The sequence below is a fragment of the Tasmannia lanceolata genome, unplaced genomic scaffold (assembly GCF_043159265.1).
Source record: "Tasmannia lanceolata isolate RefF3 unplaced genomic scaffold, GAP_Taslan_0.1 ptg000008l, whole genome shotgun sequence".
NCBI classification, from domain to species: domain Eukaryota; kingdom Viridiplantae; phylum Streptophyta; class Magnoliopsida; order Canellales; family Winteraceae; genus Tasmannia; species Tasmannia lanceolata.
This window is the reverse complement of record NW_027518685.1, coordinates 21479101-21497256: the sequence shown is the minus strand read 5'-3', so window position 1 is coordinate 21497256 and position 18156 is coordinate 21479101. Positions and strand designations below refer to the sequence as shown.

Here is an 18156-nt window from a genome sequence, read left to right as displayed (position 1 = left end):
TTCTACTATGGGACCCCTATGATACACACATGGTCACATGACATATCACAATGACATATAGCACACTATTTTTTTTGGTAGGTATATAGCACACTATTCGAAAGGAAACTTGATATTCATAAACTAAATTAATTAGATCAAGATCTTTCTACCTTGACGCAACTTCCAGAAGTTTGAGGTGACCATCATGCAAAGGATTAAATGAACCAGATAATATAACCTTTCTTTCTGAATTTGAAGTATGTGTCTCTGCAAATTCAGATTCCTTAACAATAAATAGCGAACAAATTCATTGAGAATACTTATTATTAATTTCAGGTCAAAATGAAACCACAGATTAAATATACCACTTGAAAATGGGTAAACTTTCATGCATATTTCCCCATCTATAAGTTGTTGTAGCTCTTGATCTTCATCAAACAGCTTTTCAGATTCATCAGGCAATTCAGAATCTGTGAGCTCTGAAACATATGTAGCTGAAACTTTGCAAGCATCTGCAAGTGTCTTTACCAAAAATAAAATGTCAATTAATCAAAATATGGAAGGAAAAGTGTGATAAGGAGAGCCCAAATTATCAAGCACATCAAAATTTAAACAATCATGTCTAAAATCATCCCAACACTGCATATGGTTCTGGGTCAGTCAGGAAAAGTAGTGTGAAAATAATAACTAATTGACATTCACGAATTCAAGGAAAGATAAAGAGGGAATTAATTGAAGGAAGGCGCATGAAAAAAAAAGTGGTGTGAAAAATCAAATAACCACACTGGAAATTAAACAGTACGGCATTTATATTTAATTTAATCACTAAGAAACCCCGTCTAAGTTGGAAAATATTCCCTGATGTCATGCATGTCAGTTCTAAGATTGGCAGTATGGACTCAAAAACAGGAAGAAACAAAAACAAGAAAGTAATCGATAAGTAACTCTTGTCTGTAGATCTGGCACATACAAATCCTTTCCATGGATTTATATTGGCATATTAGCAAGAGGCCTCTGATAAACTGCATGCAGAATGCATATTTGGACATGGGGGTATGAGTCATATTCCTGACCAACTCCAATCAACACATATCTATACTATACCTAGATACAATAATACACATTGCAAACTATCCATTGGTACAATCGATCGCATAGATAGATATTATGGGTTAAAAGCTACAATACCCAAATACTTATATAGAGGCCCAACATATAGTGGTTGACACAACATGATATCAATGTCATGGGCTCTAAGGCTTAAAGTCAAGGGTATGCTCCCCATAGACGCGAGTTCGAATCCCCCAGCTTACCCGATGCGCGTGGTTTACGGGTGATTGCACGCATCCGTAGGGAATAGTCCCGCCCTAAAAATTGGGGTGGGGATACCCTATGTCATAAAAAAAATACTGTAATGGATACTTCATGGAAAATTATGCTAGCAAAAACAATAGTCATGTTTCAAGCATATGTCACTCTCCCCAAATTAACTATTATGTTTTCCTCTTGTTAGTGTTGCGTATTTGCAATTACAATTTCAAGTATATAATTTTTAAAAATCATATTTTAAATGTATTATTACTTTTATCGTCTAAATTAAATCTAGTTAAGATTTGTGGTGTTTTATTTATAGATGTCTCGTATATCATCTCATGGCATGGGATACTCGTATCCATATTCATATCCTAAATTTTGGAAAATTGAGTCAGATCTATGTTCCTGTATCCATGTCAGTATATGTATCCATACCTGGGTATCATAGGTGCAAGGGCCATCTAAGAAAATTGTGCAATCAATCATTCTTGAAGACAAATAAGAAAATGAAAAAAGAGAGGAACCCTAGGACTTGCACAAGAAAATGAGAAATGGGAGGGAGAATCAATTTAAATCCATGACTTGTCTTCCCTTCATCATATATAATATCCCATTTGTCAGATTAAATGCACACCCCGTTTTGTATTGAACATAATATAAGAGGTAGTAACGTCTTTTCCTCTTATATTATATGCACAAGAGTTGTGGTATGTGTGTTTAAGAGTACAAAAATATTACAAGGAGCTCTACCTGAAGTGGTACAAAGTATAGTGATTCCCAACTGAAATCAAATCTACATCATTTGTACAAAGATATGAAATTCAATTATGACATCAGATTTTTTTCATAGCAGTTATAACCACGTAAATTGTGTATGATGATCGATAAATGTAACAAAGTAACAATATCCTAGTAGTGATGATACAAGTGCAAGTCCCCATACAACGGTATAAACCAGTTCAAAAGGTGCCTTCGTGACATGACTGCTTACAAGAAAAGATAGTTATGTACTTTAATGAGGATAACAAGTATCACAATTGAAAGTCCAAAAGACGAAGAAGAAACACGAGGGACAATGTTTACATTGGTGATTAGTCCATAATGTAACATAGAATGTAGTCTTTCTCCGTGTGGAGGACCAAATCATCTATGCCACAAAGACGACAATCGTTTAGGCCACAGAGACAACAAGTCATTACATGAAAGAGAAGAAAGTAAATAGGTAGGTGAGTGAACTAGTTGGAGGCAAAGGAAAGAAAAGAAAATTTCGAATGAAAGGAAGAACAGGCAAATATTTGCTTGCATCCTTGAAGTCTTCAATGGACTTGACCTTCTGTGCTTTGATAACATGACAAATTGAGTGTAATCAACAGCTTTTGAAGACATAAGATGAAAGAAGAAAGAAGGCGAGCCCCAAGGCTTGTGAAATGAGAAACGGGAGATTCAAGTTAAGTCCACAATTTGTCTCTCCTTAGTCCTTAATGATATATAATGTCAAATTCTCAACTCAACTCAATAAAGCCTTTGTCCCAAACTAGTTGAGGTCGGCTAAATGAATCCTATAGAAAAATTTCAAGAAGAAGGTGAAAGGAATCTACGCAGCTCTAATCCTGGCTCTAGTTGGGTTCTTCTACGTGGATCATTTTCTTCCATTCTAATCTATCCAAGGTATATAATGTCAAAGTCTAATATAGGGAAATGATACCCACCCCAACGGTTTCTGTGAGAATGATTCAATGCTTGAATATATTGTATTATGTCAAGTCCTTGAAGTCTTCTATGGGCTTGATCTCATGTTGATGTAGGAAGAAGAAGAATTAGGGGAGAATAGAGAGAAGAATAGGAGAAGAGAAAGAGACGAACACAAGAGGGGAGGAAGAGTTCTCAATATCAATCAATATTCATCAAAAGTTCTCAATAATGTTTGCTTAAGGCTTTAAATAACCAATTACAACCCAAAATAAATAGAAACCAACTAAAATAGGACTCTAACATGAAATGACTAAAATATCCCTAACTAATACTAACAATAACAAAAAGGACCCTAAGGGCGGCCCCGCCTAGAATAAACGCGCAATGGGCGTTGATCTCTATCATTTCCCCTCTGCTGAAAAGAACTCTCCTCCGGAGAGTGAAGAGAATGGTACTGCTCTAGGATTGCAGGATCGAGACGGCAAAGCTCGTCTTCTGTAAGCCAAGTAGCGTCGGAAGGAGGACGATCACGCCACTGAACAAGATAGCGCTGAAAACCACCATGGCGGGAGGAAATGATCTGATCATCAATTATAGCCTCGATCTGATCTGAAGGAAGTGGGGGCACTGGTGGAACCACTGGCACTAGTGCTGGAACAGAAGAGCTGGCAGTCCGACCTGTAGAAACATCTGTAGGCATAGAAGGAGGCTCAAAGGTACCTCGATATGGGATTAGATCTTCAACATTGAAAACATGACTAATATTCATATCAGCAGGTAATTCAATTAAATAAGCATTCGGGCCATATTTACGAAGAATGCGAAAAGGGCCGATGGCTCTAGCATGCAACTTTTTAAAAGAATTGCGAGGGTAACGTTCAGGACGAACACGAACCATTACATAGTCGCCTTCATTAAATTCAAGGTTCCTACGATGTACATCAGCTGCGAGCTTATAGTCAACATTACTAGTAGCAATCCTACAACGTATATCAGCATGAAGGTCATGGATGTGCTGGGCAAAAGAATCGGCTGACTGAGAGGGACGGGCATCAGGTGGTAAAGGTATAAGAGATCAACAGGCTGACGAGGGTTGACGCCATGAACACTCTCAAATGGGCTCTTTCCAGTAGTCCTATTGATGGAATTATTGTACGCAAACTCAGCAGTGGGTAATAACAAATCCCATGTACCAGGACGATCTCCAACCAAACATCGCAACAAATCACCTAAACTACGATTAACTACCTCTGTTTGACCATCAGTTTGTGGGTGAAATGCTGAGGAAAATTTCAATTGGGTGCTAAAAAGGTTCCAAAGTGTCCTCCAAAAATAGCTAACAAACTTGACATCACGATCTGACACAATGGAAACAGGACGCCCATGAAGTTTGACAACTTCCTTAAAGAACAAAGTAGCTACTTGCAGGGCATTAGCTGTTTTGCGACACGGAATGAAGTGTGCCATCCGTGAGAAACGATCCACCACAACCATGATAGAATCATGTCCTCGAGCCGTCTGAGGCAGACCAAGGACAAAGTCCATGCTAATATCTTGCCATGGGGAGTGGGGAATAGGTAAAGGCGTATACAATCCAGTATTTTGTTTCTTAGTCTTACCTAATTGACATGTGCGACACTGTGACACGATTCGCGCTACGTCTTTCTTTAAAGATGGCCAATAAAATCTATCATCAACTAACACGATCGTCTTATCACGGCCAAAGTGTCCTGCTAGGCCTCCAGCATGCATTTCCCAAACTAAGAAATCGTGAAGGGATGTGCAGGGAATGCATAGCCTAGAACCTCGAAAGAGATAACCATTGTTTATCAAGAAATCAACATGTTCTCTACGGTTACCATCATGGACATCTTGAAAGATGATGCCAAAATCAGGACACGTAGGATATTCGTCCTTCAGTCTATCAAAAGATCAAAACCTATGACTGTGACACTCATGGACTGTAAGACCATAACCTTACGACTTAAGGCATCAGCTACTTTATTTTCAATCCTGCCCGATGATTGAGTACAAGAGTATACTCTTGGAGAAATTCTCTCCACTTGGTGTGACGTTGACTTAATTTCTTTTGTGAATGAAGGTATTTCAACGCTTCGTGGTCAGAATATAATACAAACTCCTGGGGTAAAAGATAATACCTCCAATAGGACAATGCCCGTATAACAGTGTATAACTCTTTATCATATGTCGAACAACGCTGTTTAGCCTCATTAAATTTCTCACTAACGTAGGCGACAGGATGTCCTTCTTGACTTAAAACACCTCCTAGCTCTTCTCCTGACGCATCACATGATACCTCAAAGACTTTAGAAAAGTCAGGATGAACTAGGACAGGAGCTTCCATCATCTTCTGCTTGATATTTTGAAAAGCTCGTGTAGCAGAAGAGGTCCAATGGAACTCACCTTTCTTCATGCAGTCCGTTATTGGAGCCATAAGGGTACTAAAACCCTTAACAAATCTGCGATAAAATGTGACCAATCCATGAAAACTTCGAACCTCCGAAAGTGTAGCAGGAATTGGCCAATCATTAATTGCTCAAACTTTTTCAGGGTCTGCAGATACACCCTTGTCCGAGACGATAAAGCCTAGGAATATCACCTGGGTTTGCATAAATGAGCACTTCTTGAGATTTGCATAAAATTTAGCTTCTCGAAGAATCTCAAGAACTTGCCTAAGGTGATCCAAATGTAATCATTTTGATCGACTAAAGATTAAAATATCGTCAAAATAGACCACCACGAATTTGCCTAAGAACGGACGTAATATCTGTGTCATTACCCTCATAAATGTGCTCAGAGCATTAGATAATCCAAAGGGCATGACTAACCATTCGAATAATCCGTCTGGTGTCTTAAAGGAGGTTTTCCATTCGTCTCCTGGACGAATTCGAATTTGATGGTAACCACTACGTAAGTCGAACTTACTGTACCAACGCGATCCAGCTAATAGATCAAACATATCCTCAAGACGGGGAATGGGAAATCTGTACTTAATTGTGATCTTATTTATAGCGCGACTATCAACGCAAATTCTCCATGATCCGTCTTTCTTGGGTGTAAGCAATGCGGGTACAGCACAGGGACTAAGGTTGTCTCGGATTACACCACGCTCTAGTAATTCCTCTACTTGTCGACGTAATTCTGTTCGCTCTAGGGGATTCATGCGATAGTGTGGAAGGTTGGGCAATTGAGAATCGGGAAGCAGGTCAATCGCATGCTGAACATCTCTCATGGGTGGTAATTCTGCAGGAAGCTCATCAGGAATCACATCGTTAAATTCCTATAATATCTGGGTGACCTCAGGTGGTAGGTCAACTGGTTGCTCAGAAGAGAGCTGAAGAGCTCCTTCATCCACTAAAGCTAACATGTGTCCTGTCTCTTGACTTGCTCCTTCAAATTATTTACGGTTCAGAAGATGCAGACTCTTTTGTTGAGCGAGCTTTGATGGTGGAGTAGGCTTAGAACTCTTAACTTTATCGACAGGTAGCACAAATTTTAGCCTAATTGTTCTACCATGGCGCTTAAAGACATGAATTTTCTCGCCCATGATGAAGGACATCCATATCATAAAGCCAGGGGCGGCCGAGTAAGATGTGGGCAACATCCATGGGTAAGACATCACACCATATCTTGTTGGAATAATCTCCCATTTTGATGGGGACAAGACACCTCTGCGAAACAGGTAAGGATGTCTTATCAACCCAAGCGACCTTGTATGGTTGCGGGTGAGGTTCGGGTTTGAGTTTCATGTTAGAGACACCCGCTTGGGAGACAACATTCATGGAACTACCTCAGTCGATGACGATTTTACACACTGTGCCTCCGCAGGCGAGATAAGTATGAAAAATGTTAGTGCGCTGACAATCATCGTTTGTTGCAGGCATAGACAAAATGCAACGCACTACACCAACACGTGTGCCATCGAAGTCAGCTTCATCTGCCGAGTCGATAGGATCAAGAGGCTCTACTTCTTTCTCGTCGTCTTGGTCCTCGAAGGGTTCACCATGCTCCTCCTCTATAGTAAGGGTGCGATGTCGACAACGGGAGGCAATGTAACCTTTCTGGTGACAGTTAAAACACTCAGGACCTTGGGGTACTTGTCGGGAATTTGAAGTTACAGGTCCTTGACGAGAAGTAGGATTTACCGGTCCTTTATCTCGATTAGTGCTAACTGCTGGACCAAAGTTATTGCTTCCTCTAGAAACAGTGGTGGTGTTTCTTGAAGCAGACGGACCGGACTGGGCGACTCTACCAGTCTGCCGTGAGTACCATGATCTACTCGTTTGGGTCTCTCTCATTTGGGATGTTCCACCTCTAGGGTTGGGGTACTTGAGATATTTTTCAAATACGAGCGCCTTTTGATAGGCTTCCTCCATGGTCTCAGGAGAATGGAGTTCGACTTCTCGCTTAACTCGGGTCGCAACCCATTTATGAACTTCTGGATAGTCATGGAAAGCTCGTCAGTTACATCGCATCTCAGCGAAAGCTCTTCAAACTTAGACAAGTATTGAGTGACTGTAAAGGTCGACTGCCTCAAATTTAGCAATTCGTCCAGCAGTTGATGTTTATAAAAGGGGGGGACGTACTTATCTGTTAACCTGGTTTTCATCTCATCCCAGTTAAATTTGTATGGCTGTCCGAAACGCACTAAGTTCTTATGAACAGTTTGCCAATGCCGTTTGGCAAATCCCACTAACTTAACCTGACAAAACAGCACACGATGAAAATCATCCATTTTATACCACGCAAAGTAGGCTTCCAAGTCTGCTAACCAATCGAGGAAAGCATTGGAATCCAACTTTCCATCAAAACTAGGAACCTCCAGTTTGACCTTTTTAGTTATATCCATATGATCAGTATGGTGACGATCTGGACTCTGTCTCGGAGGTCGAGTAGCAAAACGCCTATCGAGATACCTAGCCTGGGTAGGTGACTGGACATAATTCTCTGGGTCGTCTTCCTGAAATTGTCCCTCATTAACAAATCCCTCATGGTAGGGATGGCCAACATGGTGATTTCTCCTATAATTGCCCTGCATATGACTTTCCCTGGCAGGGGTTTCTCTAGCAATGGGACGAAGTCTCGCAGAGGTGGGGAGAAGACCTCCTGGACCGTCAGGATGTCCACGAGCATTGCCGGATTGGCCTACCTGGAGCCCAGGTCCATCCACGTGAGTGGTGGACCTGTCACCCAACTGCATAAGGCGCTCTTCTAGTTGTTCTATGTGTCTTGCCATTTGTTGTATTGTTCCCCTAAGAGTGTTCACGACATTTTCCAAGGCGGTGACTCTTTCTTCCATTTTGGTTTGTGAACGTGTTTGTATGCTCATGAACTACGGGTAAGGAAAGGATGGGGTTTTGGCTGATATACAACGCAAATAACTGAAAGTGATGCAACTAAACTATGCTAATGTAATGCAAGGAAACAAGTACGTAATAAAGGAAACTACTTAAGGTTGGTGTAAAAATAGAGTTTGAAAAATCACGGTAAAAGGGGTTCTAATGTAGAGGAAATAAGGGTTTGATGAAAACAAGGTGAATATGGGCCCTAAGTGCAAATTTATTAACTATCTACTTATAAGAATATTAAATCTTGATTTCAGTAAAGAAGATGCGTACCTCGGAAGCCTACGAATAGCCTAAGAAGTCCTGATGGTCTTCTTGACAACTCGTCTGTTGCGGATCGTCGATCGGATGACGGAAAGGTGCTGATCGGACCGTAGAACGTGATCGACGGCTGAGATTGCTCTGGAAACTGTGCTGAATATTACTATCTACTGCTGAAACTGATACAGGTGTGCTCTACTAATCAAGTACTTCAACTTTCGTATTGAAGTCGCGGGCCAATTTCGAGCAGAAATAACCCGAAAACAAGAGAAAGAAAATCTAACGGAGAGAGGAGAGAAAGTTGAGAGAGAGAGAGAAAGTAGAGAGAAGAAACTCTGATTTTTTTTTTCTTTTATTCTGAATTTTCTGATTTTTTTTTTCTTTTTTTGGGTGTCTAAAGGCAAAAAGAGTGGGTGGGGGAATAGGCCTTGTGAAAAGGAAAGTGGTCACGTGAACCACTTTGATAATTCAACCCTTAGCTTTTTTTGTGAAACTTGTTGCACAAGTTAAAATAAGAATAACTATTTAAGTGTTGTACAGTGAGAGTAGAAACTTTCCTTTCTTTATTTTAGCTTCTCTAACAAGTTACTCCTCCTGTGCAAGTGACGTCAGATGCCTTATCTACTGTTGTTATAGAAGGATACTTTCTGTTTCTGTATTTTTGGCTTCACACGACAACAGTAACTGCGAAAGGCAAGCCACAAAATCCGGTGAGATCCAATAATGCCGAGGGTTTCGTGCACCAACAGGAAACCTCGAATTCTTCCTCAGGAAGGAATTTGGGCTGCTGGTTATGGCTGAAATTTAAGAAAAAAGTGGATTCAAGAGGCTGTTTTAGTGAATTTCTAGACAGCAAGGTGGGAATTAGCAGTTTGGGGCTGGTTTTTGTAGGAAAAGTAGGACCAAGTAGGGCTAAAGAGGTGAAGGTTAGGGTTTCAAGAGGTTGAAGACAACTGGGTATTTGGGGACTGATTGGTGGTGCAATGGCTGTTAGGGCTGAAGCAAATATGGAACCGAGGTGGACTGAGGGTGTAAATTTTTCTGCAGTGTGGTTTTTTTTTTCCTTTTTTTTCTTTTTGTTACAATCAAATTGTAAGATGGGTCGTTGGTCAGCAAAATCAACGGCTCTGTCACTTGGTAGATTTCGACAGTTTCGACTCTTGGATCTTTAGCTTTGATACCAATTTGATGTAGGAAGAAGAAGAATTAGGGGAGAATAGAGAGAAGAATAGGAGAAGAGAAAGAGACGAACACAAGAGGGGAGGAAGAGTTCTCAATATCAATCAATATTCATCAAAAGTTCTCAATAATGTTTGCTTAAGGCTTTAAATAGCCAATTACAACCCAAAATAAATAGAAACCAACTAAAATAGGACTCTAACATGAAATGACTAAAATATCCCTAACTAATACTAATAATAACAAAAAGGACCCTAAGGGCGGCCCCGCCTAGAATAAACGCGCAATGGGCGTTGATCTCCATCACATGTGCTTTGACAGTATGACAAATTGAGTGTAATCAACCATTCTTGAAGACAAAAATGTAGTCTTTCTCCGTGTGGAGGACCAAATCGTAGAATGTAGTCTTTGCCACAAAGACGACAATCGTTTAGGCCACAGACACAACAAGTCATTACAAGAAAGAGAAGAAAGTAAATAGGTAGGTGAGTGAACTAGTTGGAGGCAAAGGAAAGAAAAGAAAATTTCGAATGAAAGGAAGAACAGGCAAACATTTGCTTGCGTCCTTGAAGTCTTCAATGGACTTGACCTTATGTGCTTTGATAACATGACAAATTGAGTGTAATCAACAGCTTTTGAAGACATAAGACGAAAGAAGAAAGAAGGAGAGCCCCAGGGCTTGTGAAATGAGAAACAGGAGATTCAAGTTAAGTCCACATTTTGTCTCTCCTTAGTCCTTAATGATATATAATGTCAAAGTCTCAACTCAACTCAACAAAGCCTTTGTCCCAAACTAGTTGGGGTCGGCTAAATGAATCCTATAGAAAAATTTCAAGAAGAAGGTGAAAGGAATCTACCCGGCTCGAATCGTCGCTCTAGTTGGGTTCTTCTACGTGGATCATTTTCTTCCATTCTAATCTATCCAAGGTATATAATGTCAAAGTCTAATATAGGGAAATGATACGCACCCCAACGGTTTCTGTGAGAATGATTCACTGCTTGAATATATTGTATTATGTCAAGTCCTTGAAGTCTTCTATGGACTTGATCTCATGTGCTTTGACAGTATGACAAATTGAGTGTAATAAACCGTTCTTGAAGACAAAAGATGAAAGAAAAGAGAAGGAGAGCCCTAGTACTTGCACAGGAAATGAGAAATGGGAGAATCAAGTTTAAGTCCACAGCTTGTCTATCCTTTATTATATAATGTCAAAGTATAATAAATTGTATTGTGTTAAGTACCTAGGGGTACTTCAGTCTTTTACCAATAATAATAACCTAGATGTTAGTTGACCTAATTGGAGGTCAACTAACTAGTTTTTCTCCCATAATCACAATGCCGTAATCTCTCTCTCTCCTTCCATGTGGTTTTTCTCTCCCTGTTCCAGACGTGTGCTGACATGATATCAGAGCATGAGATCTATTTTTTTCTCCTGTCCCAGCACCATACAAGAGCATACCTGGAAAAAAAAGGTACCGGTTTCATTTCTAAATCAGATCTAATCTCTCATTCTCCCTCATATTTTTTTCCTTTCCCTCCTCGGCAGTCATATTCTTCCCTTTCATTTTTTTTCCTTTGGTATTAATCCAAGATCTGGAATGTTTGCCTTAAGCCTTGAGACATCTGATCAGCCAAGAAAATTTGGACTGAAATGAAGAAAAGACAAATTCTTGCTCGAGTCCTTGCAGTCTCCTATGAACTTGATATCACGTGCTTTGATAAAATGACAAATTGAGTGTAATCAACCATTCTTGAATACAAAAGACGAAAGAAGAGAGGAGAGCCCTAGGGCTTGCACAGGAAATGAGAAATGGGAGAACCAAGTCCACAACTTGTCTCTCCTTTATGATAGTGTCAAAGTATCATATATTGTATTGTGTTAAGCACTTAGGGGTTCTTTAGCCTTTTACCAATAATAATAATCACCTATATGTTATTTGACCTGATTGGAGGTCAACTAACTCATTTTTCTCCCCTAACCACAATGTTGTCAAAGTATAATATATTTCAAAATGATCTTCAAGATGGTGCTAAATTCCTTCATAAATCAATTTTGAAAACTACTGAAAGCCCTTAAAGTACCCAAGATTTTATGAACTTTTTGACAGCCACAACTGCCGACTGAAAGCGAAATATACCAATCCTATACCAAATACCTCGATCATGGATCAAATCCCTCTGCTTCTCAATCCTACCCAAAGCCTGCGAGTTGTGGAAGTTCAAATTTCGAAACCTCTCCAAATTGAATCCAAATACCTTTTTTCCAATTTGGATTCTTTCTAAAACCCCTACCTCTAGGAAGTTTTAAATTCGTGCAAACCCCTAGCTTGATCCTTACCATTCAAAAGTTAAAACAACTCGTTTTGCCCCAAACTCAATCAAAACCATCCAAACTAGTTCCTTTTCAAATCGCCCCGCGAAGACGGACGTTCAGAAAGGTTCTCAAGATTCTCAATTAATCGTCCAGGCGTGCAGGAGCGAGACCAAGCCGAGCCACTATCGAATGCTATTCCATTTTTTATCTTATTTATGATACACCTCCTGCCATAAAATAAAGAAGGGGACTCTATACATAAGAATCCCAAACCGTATTGGTACGAGTGTACTATTACATATCTCATCCCTTGACTTTACAGGTTCGGACCTCAAATGGCTACAAACGAATCATTTCAACTCGTCAAAATACAAGTTGCCAGTGATTGAACTTTATATTTAAATATAATAAAATGGATAACTATAAATCTTCTGGAAAGCACATGGTATGGTAAAATACAACCTCTGATTTTGGTATCTATTTATTACATATGTTGTGTGTGTGCGAATATACATATATAGATAGTTAACTGATATTTCCACCCACTTTACCTATTTTGAGGAAACGTGATGGTGGAAATGCTAGAAAAGTGTGGAACACGTGTGTACATGTGTGTCCTGGTTTCTAGATTAGTATGGGTTGTTGTATCAGACACCTTGTATCCAAGGCAACACTCCGCATGTGAATCTGGGTCTACATATCATAGGATATAAAAAATGAGTAACAGTTTGGAATATAGTGTTCGAAGATATGGAATTGAAGTGACAAATAACATAAAATTTTTAGTTCTTGCTATCGAAAGAGTTTAATTTACAATGAGGCAGATGAACATATTTCAATACTAAATTCAACACGTACCTTGAGTAAAAGATGGCTTGAGACCCTATCTTCTTGTTCACGAGTTCGTAAACCCTAAAAATAGATTTAGTGCGAGGTATATCAATTATCTAGGTAAAAGATCTAATATTATAGCTAAGATCCAAAACCGCATGTTGTGAATACCTTTGACAAAGTAACATTAGATATCCAAAGCCGATCAGATGTTCTTGTTGACAAGTAGAACCTATGTGCAATGAAAATGACAAATAAGCCAGATGTCTAGAAAAGACATGAAAATATGATTAAGAGTAGAATGTCATCCCACCATTCGCATATGTAGCATTTTCGAATACATAAGATTAGATTAGAAAGGAAAAGAGAGAACAACCAAAAAAAACACATCCCGCAGCAATGGACCAAACAAAAAAAGAGGAAAGGAAAAAAGTAAACCTTAAAAACCTACTAAAATATGCATATAATACAAACGACCCACTTTGTACTTACACCAGAATTGGCTAATTTATCAGTCATATGATTTCCTTAACGGTAGATGTGGGAGAAAACAAAACTCACTACAAGACACAATGATATCCTCCAAACCCATATGTAGCATCAAACAAGATGTAACTTTGAGGATCACACCTAGATAGAAAGGATAAAGTTCTTCTACCAAAATTCCTAACCTAAATAAGATTATAGGAAGAGAGAGAGAGAGAGAGAGAGAGAGAGAGAGAGAGAGAGAGTTAAAATTATATCTAACATACAGCTAAGATTAGTCTCAACACATACGCATCTGATCCGGCTTCCTCTCTCGTTCCCTCTGAGCCTTTGTGTTCTATGACTTCAAGGGGTTTTTGCCCCCCATTTCTCAAGTCACGGGTTATGAAAAACCCCTTTCAAAAATCTTTAAAGACCACCCCTTTCAAATAGTCCAACTTGAATTAGATATGCCCACTTAACTCTAACTTAAAATGAATATAAGAAATTACTTTAAATCCCAGAAGTGCACTTTTGCAAAATCCCCAAACTACCCATTTAAACACAAAACAAAACAAAATTATGTGGTTCAAGAACTGCAGGAGAAAGAAACACGAGAGATAGTACTTAACCATGTACTGAAATGGGACCCATAGGGACCACCCATGTCATTTTGAAGCAACGAAGGGAAGGGTGGAGGGTGTGCATGTTTTTTACAATTCACGACCTGTTTAACTCCAATCAAACAGTCATCTATGGGTTGTGCTTGACAAGTAGGAGTCGCACTACCTAGGCCCACGTAGAGAATCTTTTTCAATTCAATTAGGATAGTATTATTTGTTTCTTTGTTTAGGATTGTTGCTAAGTGTGTAAATATATAGGTTTATTTAAGTTATTTGATGTATCTTAAGTTAGGAGCATTTTTTTATTTTTTTCATTTTATGGCTTAAGGGAATAAAAGAGACAGTGTGTCCATGATGGAGACATTAGCCTATTCCCCATGAATTCTCTCTCTCTCTCTCTCCTCTGCTTTTCCCTCTTCTTCTACCTCCTCTTTCCTAATTCTATTCCTTTTAACCACACGGTATCAAAGCAAGTGTAGATTAAGGTTCAAGAACAGATGATCCATCCCTAATCAACATGAAAGGGAGTGAAGATCTAAAACTTCGAGATAAGAGGAAGTTTCATGTTTCCCTATAACCTTCGGCTGATGTCAACAGTCATACAACTCCATACCTCTCAAGAACTGAGAAAAATGCACCATGGCCTGATAAAGATCCACTGATAAAGATCCTCTTTGAGGGATTTGAGAGCATTTTTATAGAATTTTTTGACTAATTTTTAGGAGTATATGTGAAGATTTCCAGTTTCCATTTTTCTGAAAATCTGGGGACTTGGAATTCTTTCAAAAAAAATCTGGAGACCAGATCAGGACATTTTTTATTGGATACATACATAGAGTTCAGTTTCCTCCCCACTGTTTTCTTGGCATCAAGAGGATGGCAGTGGTTTCGCTTCATTCCAATCATTATTAAGAAGTCTAGAACAGTTTCTTTAAAGGAGTTTTTGCCCATACAAGGGATATTTTTGCCCAAAGAAATTTTGGTATTTCGGCTGACAATTCGGTTTCAGCCACAGCCGAAACTGATACTGAAACCGAAATTTCAAACCTTGGGTGGAGCAATATTATGGATTGCTCAGGTGCAAATGGGAAGAGTTGGATAATTTCCAAACCATTCCTTCCAATGTTGAGGACGTGCACAAACAGATTGAGCAGAGGAGGACCTTTTGAGTTCCTCGCTGGATTGAACCTTGATTTAGAGCTCTAGAGGGTTCAAGTCATAGGGAAGGATTCTCTACCACCACTAAAGAGTATGCCATATAGATTCCTTCATGGAAATCCCTAATTGTCATATTTAAACCAAATGCTCACATGTGTGCCATTGCTCCGAAGGTTTGGGACGTGTTTGTTTTGTGCACATCCTGAATCAAGGAAAACGAAAAATGGGAGTTCAAGGGGTTAAATGCCTATTTTTGAGACACTCTAATACTCAAAAGGGGTACAAGTGTTACTGTCTTGTGACAATAAAGAGATGTGTCAATGGATGTCATCTTCAATGAGGAAGTTTCTAATTTTTCACCACTTGGCAATCCATTCATTTTACATCTCGAGAAGAAAGTCTGGTTCCACTTCTAATAATCTCTAATATCGACGTACCTTCCAGTGATCCTCCCACCAACTAAAGGCCAAAATCAAAGGCATCTAATTTATGTACTGATCCTTCTTTGCTTTTGGTTTTAGATCTACATTCTAACCAAGGTTTTAAGCTTCAGTTTCTGTTTCAGTTGCCACGGAAACAGAAACGTTACGGCTTTGAAAAAGCCTATAAAATCATGGAAACGTAAACATACGCAAATGATAGAATTTTAAGATGAAACTTCAAGAAATGCTAGAATAAACATAAATACATACTTAGAAACCATTACATAAGCCTGACAGCCATCTATAATGGTTTAATCACATAAGCATGACAACCATCCATAATGGTTTCATCTGTATAGATGTCTAAGAAAAGAATCTGGAAACTTGTATGATGCTATATTGTATGATGAATATACTATAGTATTTTGATAATTTTTAGAGGCCTTCAGAGATTTTGTATTATGAAAGGACCTGTGCTATTAGATCTATTTAGTTGCCACACCTAGTATATTGATCTGAACCACTTTTATTTAAGAGTTGTTCTTTCTTTAGATCACTAAAACTTTGGTCCTAAATATTATTTAAGATGATACATCTTGCTCAATATGTATCATCTTTTGTCCCTGGCAAATCACTAAAATTTTGGTCCTAAATATTGTTTAAGACAGTATGTATCATCTTCCATCCCTGGTAATATGATATTTGCATACTGCATAAATGTGTAATATACACATCTTAGACATTAATTAGTCAGTAATTTCAGCATAAAATATTTGCATTATGTCCAGTGTAACTTGTCTAGATGTCACGATCCACAAACCAAATAATGCATGCTCGATAACAGAGGTTTTATAATCCTTGATTAAGATTTGAATCTTGGTTCTTTGAATTATGCATGACTGTAGACTTGTAGTTTTGTCCTACTAATTATGTTCATGTTACATAATTAAGACATTCTTATGTCAGTATATGATGCCCATAGTTGAGGTGCTTTGAATCATACTGGTGATTTTTTTTTCATTGAACATGATTGGAGACTAGTATCATTCTTTATATCACCATTCAAAAAAAAAAGTATCATACTTTATATTTAATTTAATAGTTTTTAATGAAAAATAGATAATTGCTCACTTCATTGTTATTTTTGACCTTTTAATATTTCTAATATTTTTTCTCATTTTTATATATAAATCTGAAAAATCTTACAATTTACGATCCGATTTACGATTTGAACCTTGTTACGATTTACGATTCAATTCTGATATTCAGAACCTTTATTAGCACAATGTAGGACGGCCAAAATTTCACTAGAAAGTTCTACTTTGCTAGAAAAAAGAAGAAACAATAGGAGAAATGATAATCAGATAGAAAAAGTGATACCTATGATCCCCACGCTTTGGATGTAGGCTCGCCAAAGACCCTGTAAACCCCACTCCTACAGCGGGCAAACCTATTAAGGAAAAGAAAGAAACAACAACAAAGTTCATCATATTAAAGACCAAAAAATTGTAAACCCCACTCCTACAACGGGAAAAACTATTAAGGGGAAAAGAAAGAAGGAATAGAAAAATTCATCATATTCAAGACAAAAAAGTTGTAGACATGTATGAAGGAACAATAGGGGGCATAATCATTATATTATACGAGAAATAGGATTACTTCATGAGAACAACCCATGCACCAATTATATTTAACAATGTCGACTAATCATTTTGTCTTTTACTTTTGGAACTACATTGATTTTTATTTTGAATGGTGGCCAATTTCATTAAAAGAGCAAAACCGAGATGATCAGTACAATGAAAGGAAAAGAAAAAAGGTAAGAAGAATACATAAGAGAGAAGGTAAAAAATAGTGAGCAAGGATAGAGGTCAGGAAGGAAGGGTGTCATACAACGCCAAGGATTCTTTGGATAGACCCTCCCTAGTGAGGCTATCAGCCACCTCGTTGGCCGATCTTCACACGTGCTTAAAAACGATGGATGAAGATCCTATCCGATCTTGTTATCTCATCAAAGAAACTATCAAACCTCCATGGATGCTTGGGGGAACCCTTGAGCCATCGGATGAAGTTGAGAGAGTCGCCTTCCACAACCATAAAATTTAACATTTCCAAATCCATCAACCTAATGCCGTGATGACCAGCACGCACCTCCGCCTTCATTGCTTCGGCAGTACCAATGGGCCCTGCAAAAGCCCAAAGCACCTCTCCCCTTTCATTCCTCAACACCCAACCAATACCCGATGGTCTGGGATTCCCAAGGCTAGAACCGTCAAACTTGAACTTCAAGAACCCCCGGGGGCGAGGGCTCCCAAACCTGGGAGACCTTGGGTTTCAACGCAACACTAGTCCACACCTCCTTCCACCCAAGCGATTGTCAATGAGACGGCTTTTACATAGAAGAAATGAGGATTTTTAGTTACCCCATCAAAGACTCTGGCGTTCCTTTCTTTCCAAAGAACCCAAATGGTGGCCAGGAGGGCAACATTCCACAAAATCTTCCCTTTTTTCCTCCAAGTGACCCCCCGGCCAGCCGATGAAGAGATCC

At 38.8% G+C, this 18156-nt stretch overlaps 1 protein-coding gene across 6 annotated transcripts in view; it reads right to left on the bottom strand.

The window, feature by feature from the left end:
* The window catches only part of LOC143884783 (Nucleotidylyl transferase superfamily protein), a 29608-nt gene that overhangs the window by 4858 nt on the left and 6594 nt on the right, over window positions 1-18156 (bottom strand). For all 6 annotated transcript variants that reach the window (XM_077388569.1, XM_077388568.1, XM_077388565.1 and 3 more), the window contains 5 exons: window positions 16989-17058; window positions 13112-13172; window positions 12968-13021; window positions 348-504; window positions 153-249 (listed from right to left, as the gene is read on the bottom strand). In XM_077388569.1, coding sequence (XP_077244684.1) covers window positions 153-249; window positions 348-504; window positions 12968-13021; window positions 13112-13172; window positions 16989-17058 — 439 coding nt within the window. The remainder of the gene's footprint in view (window positions 1-152; window positions 250-347; window positions 505-12967; window positions 13022-13111; window positions 13173-16988; window positions 17059-18156) is intronic.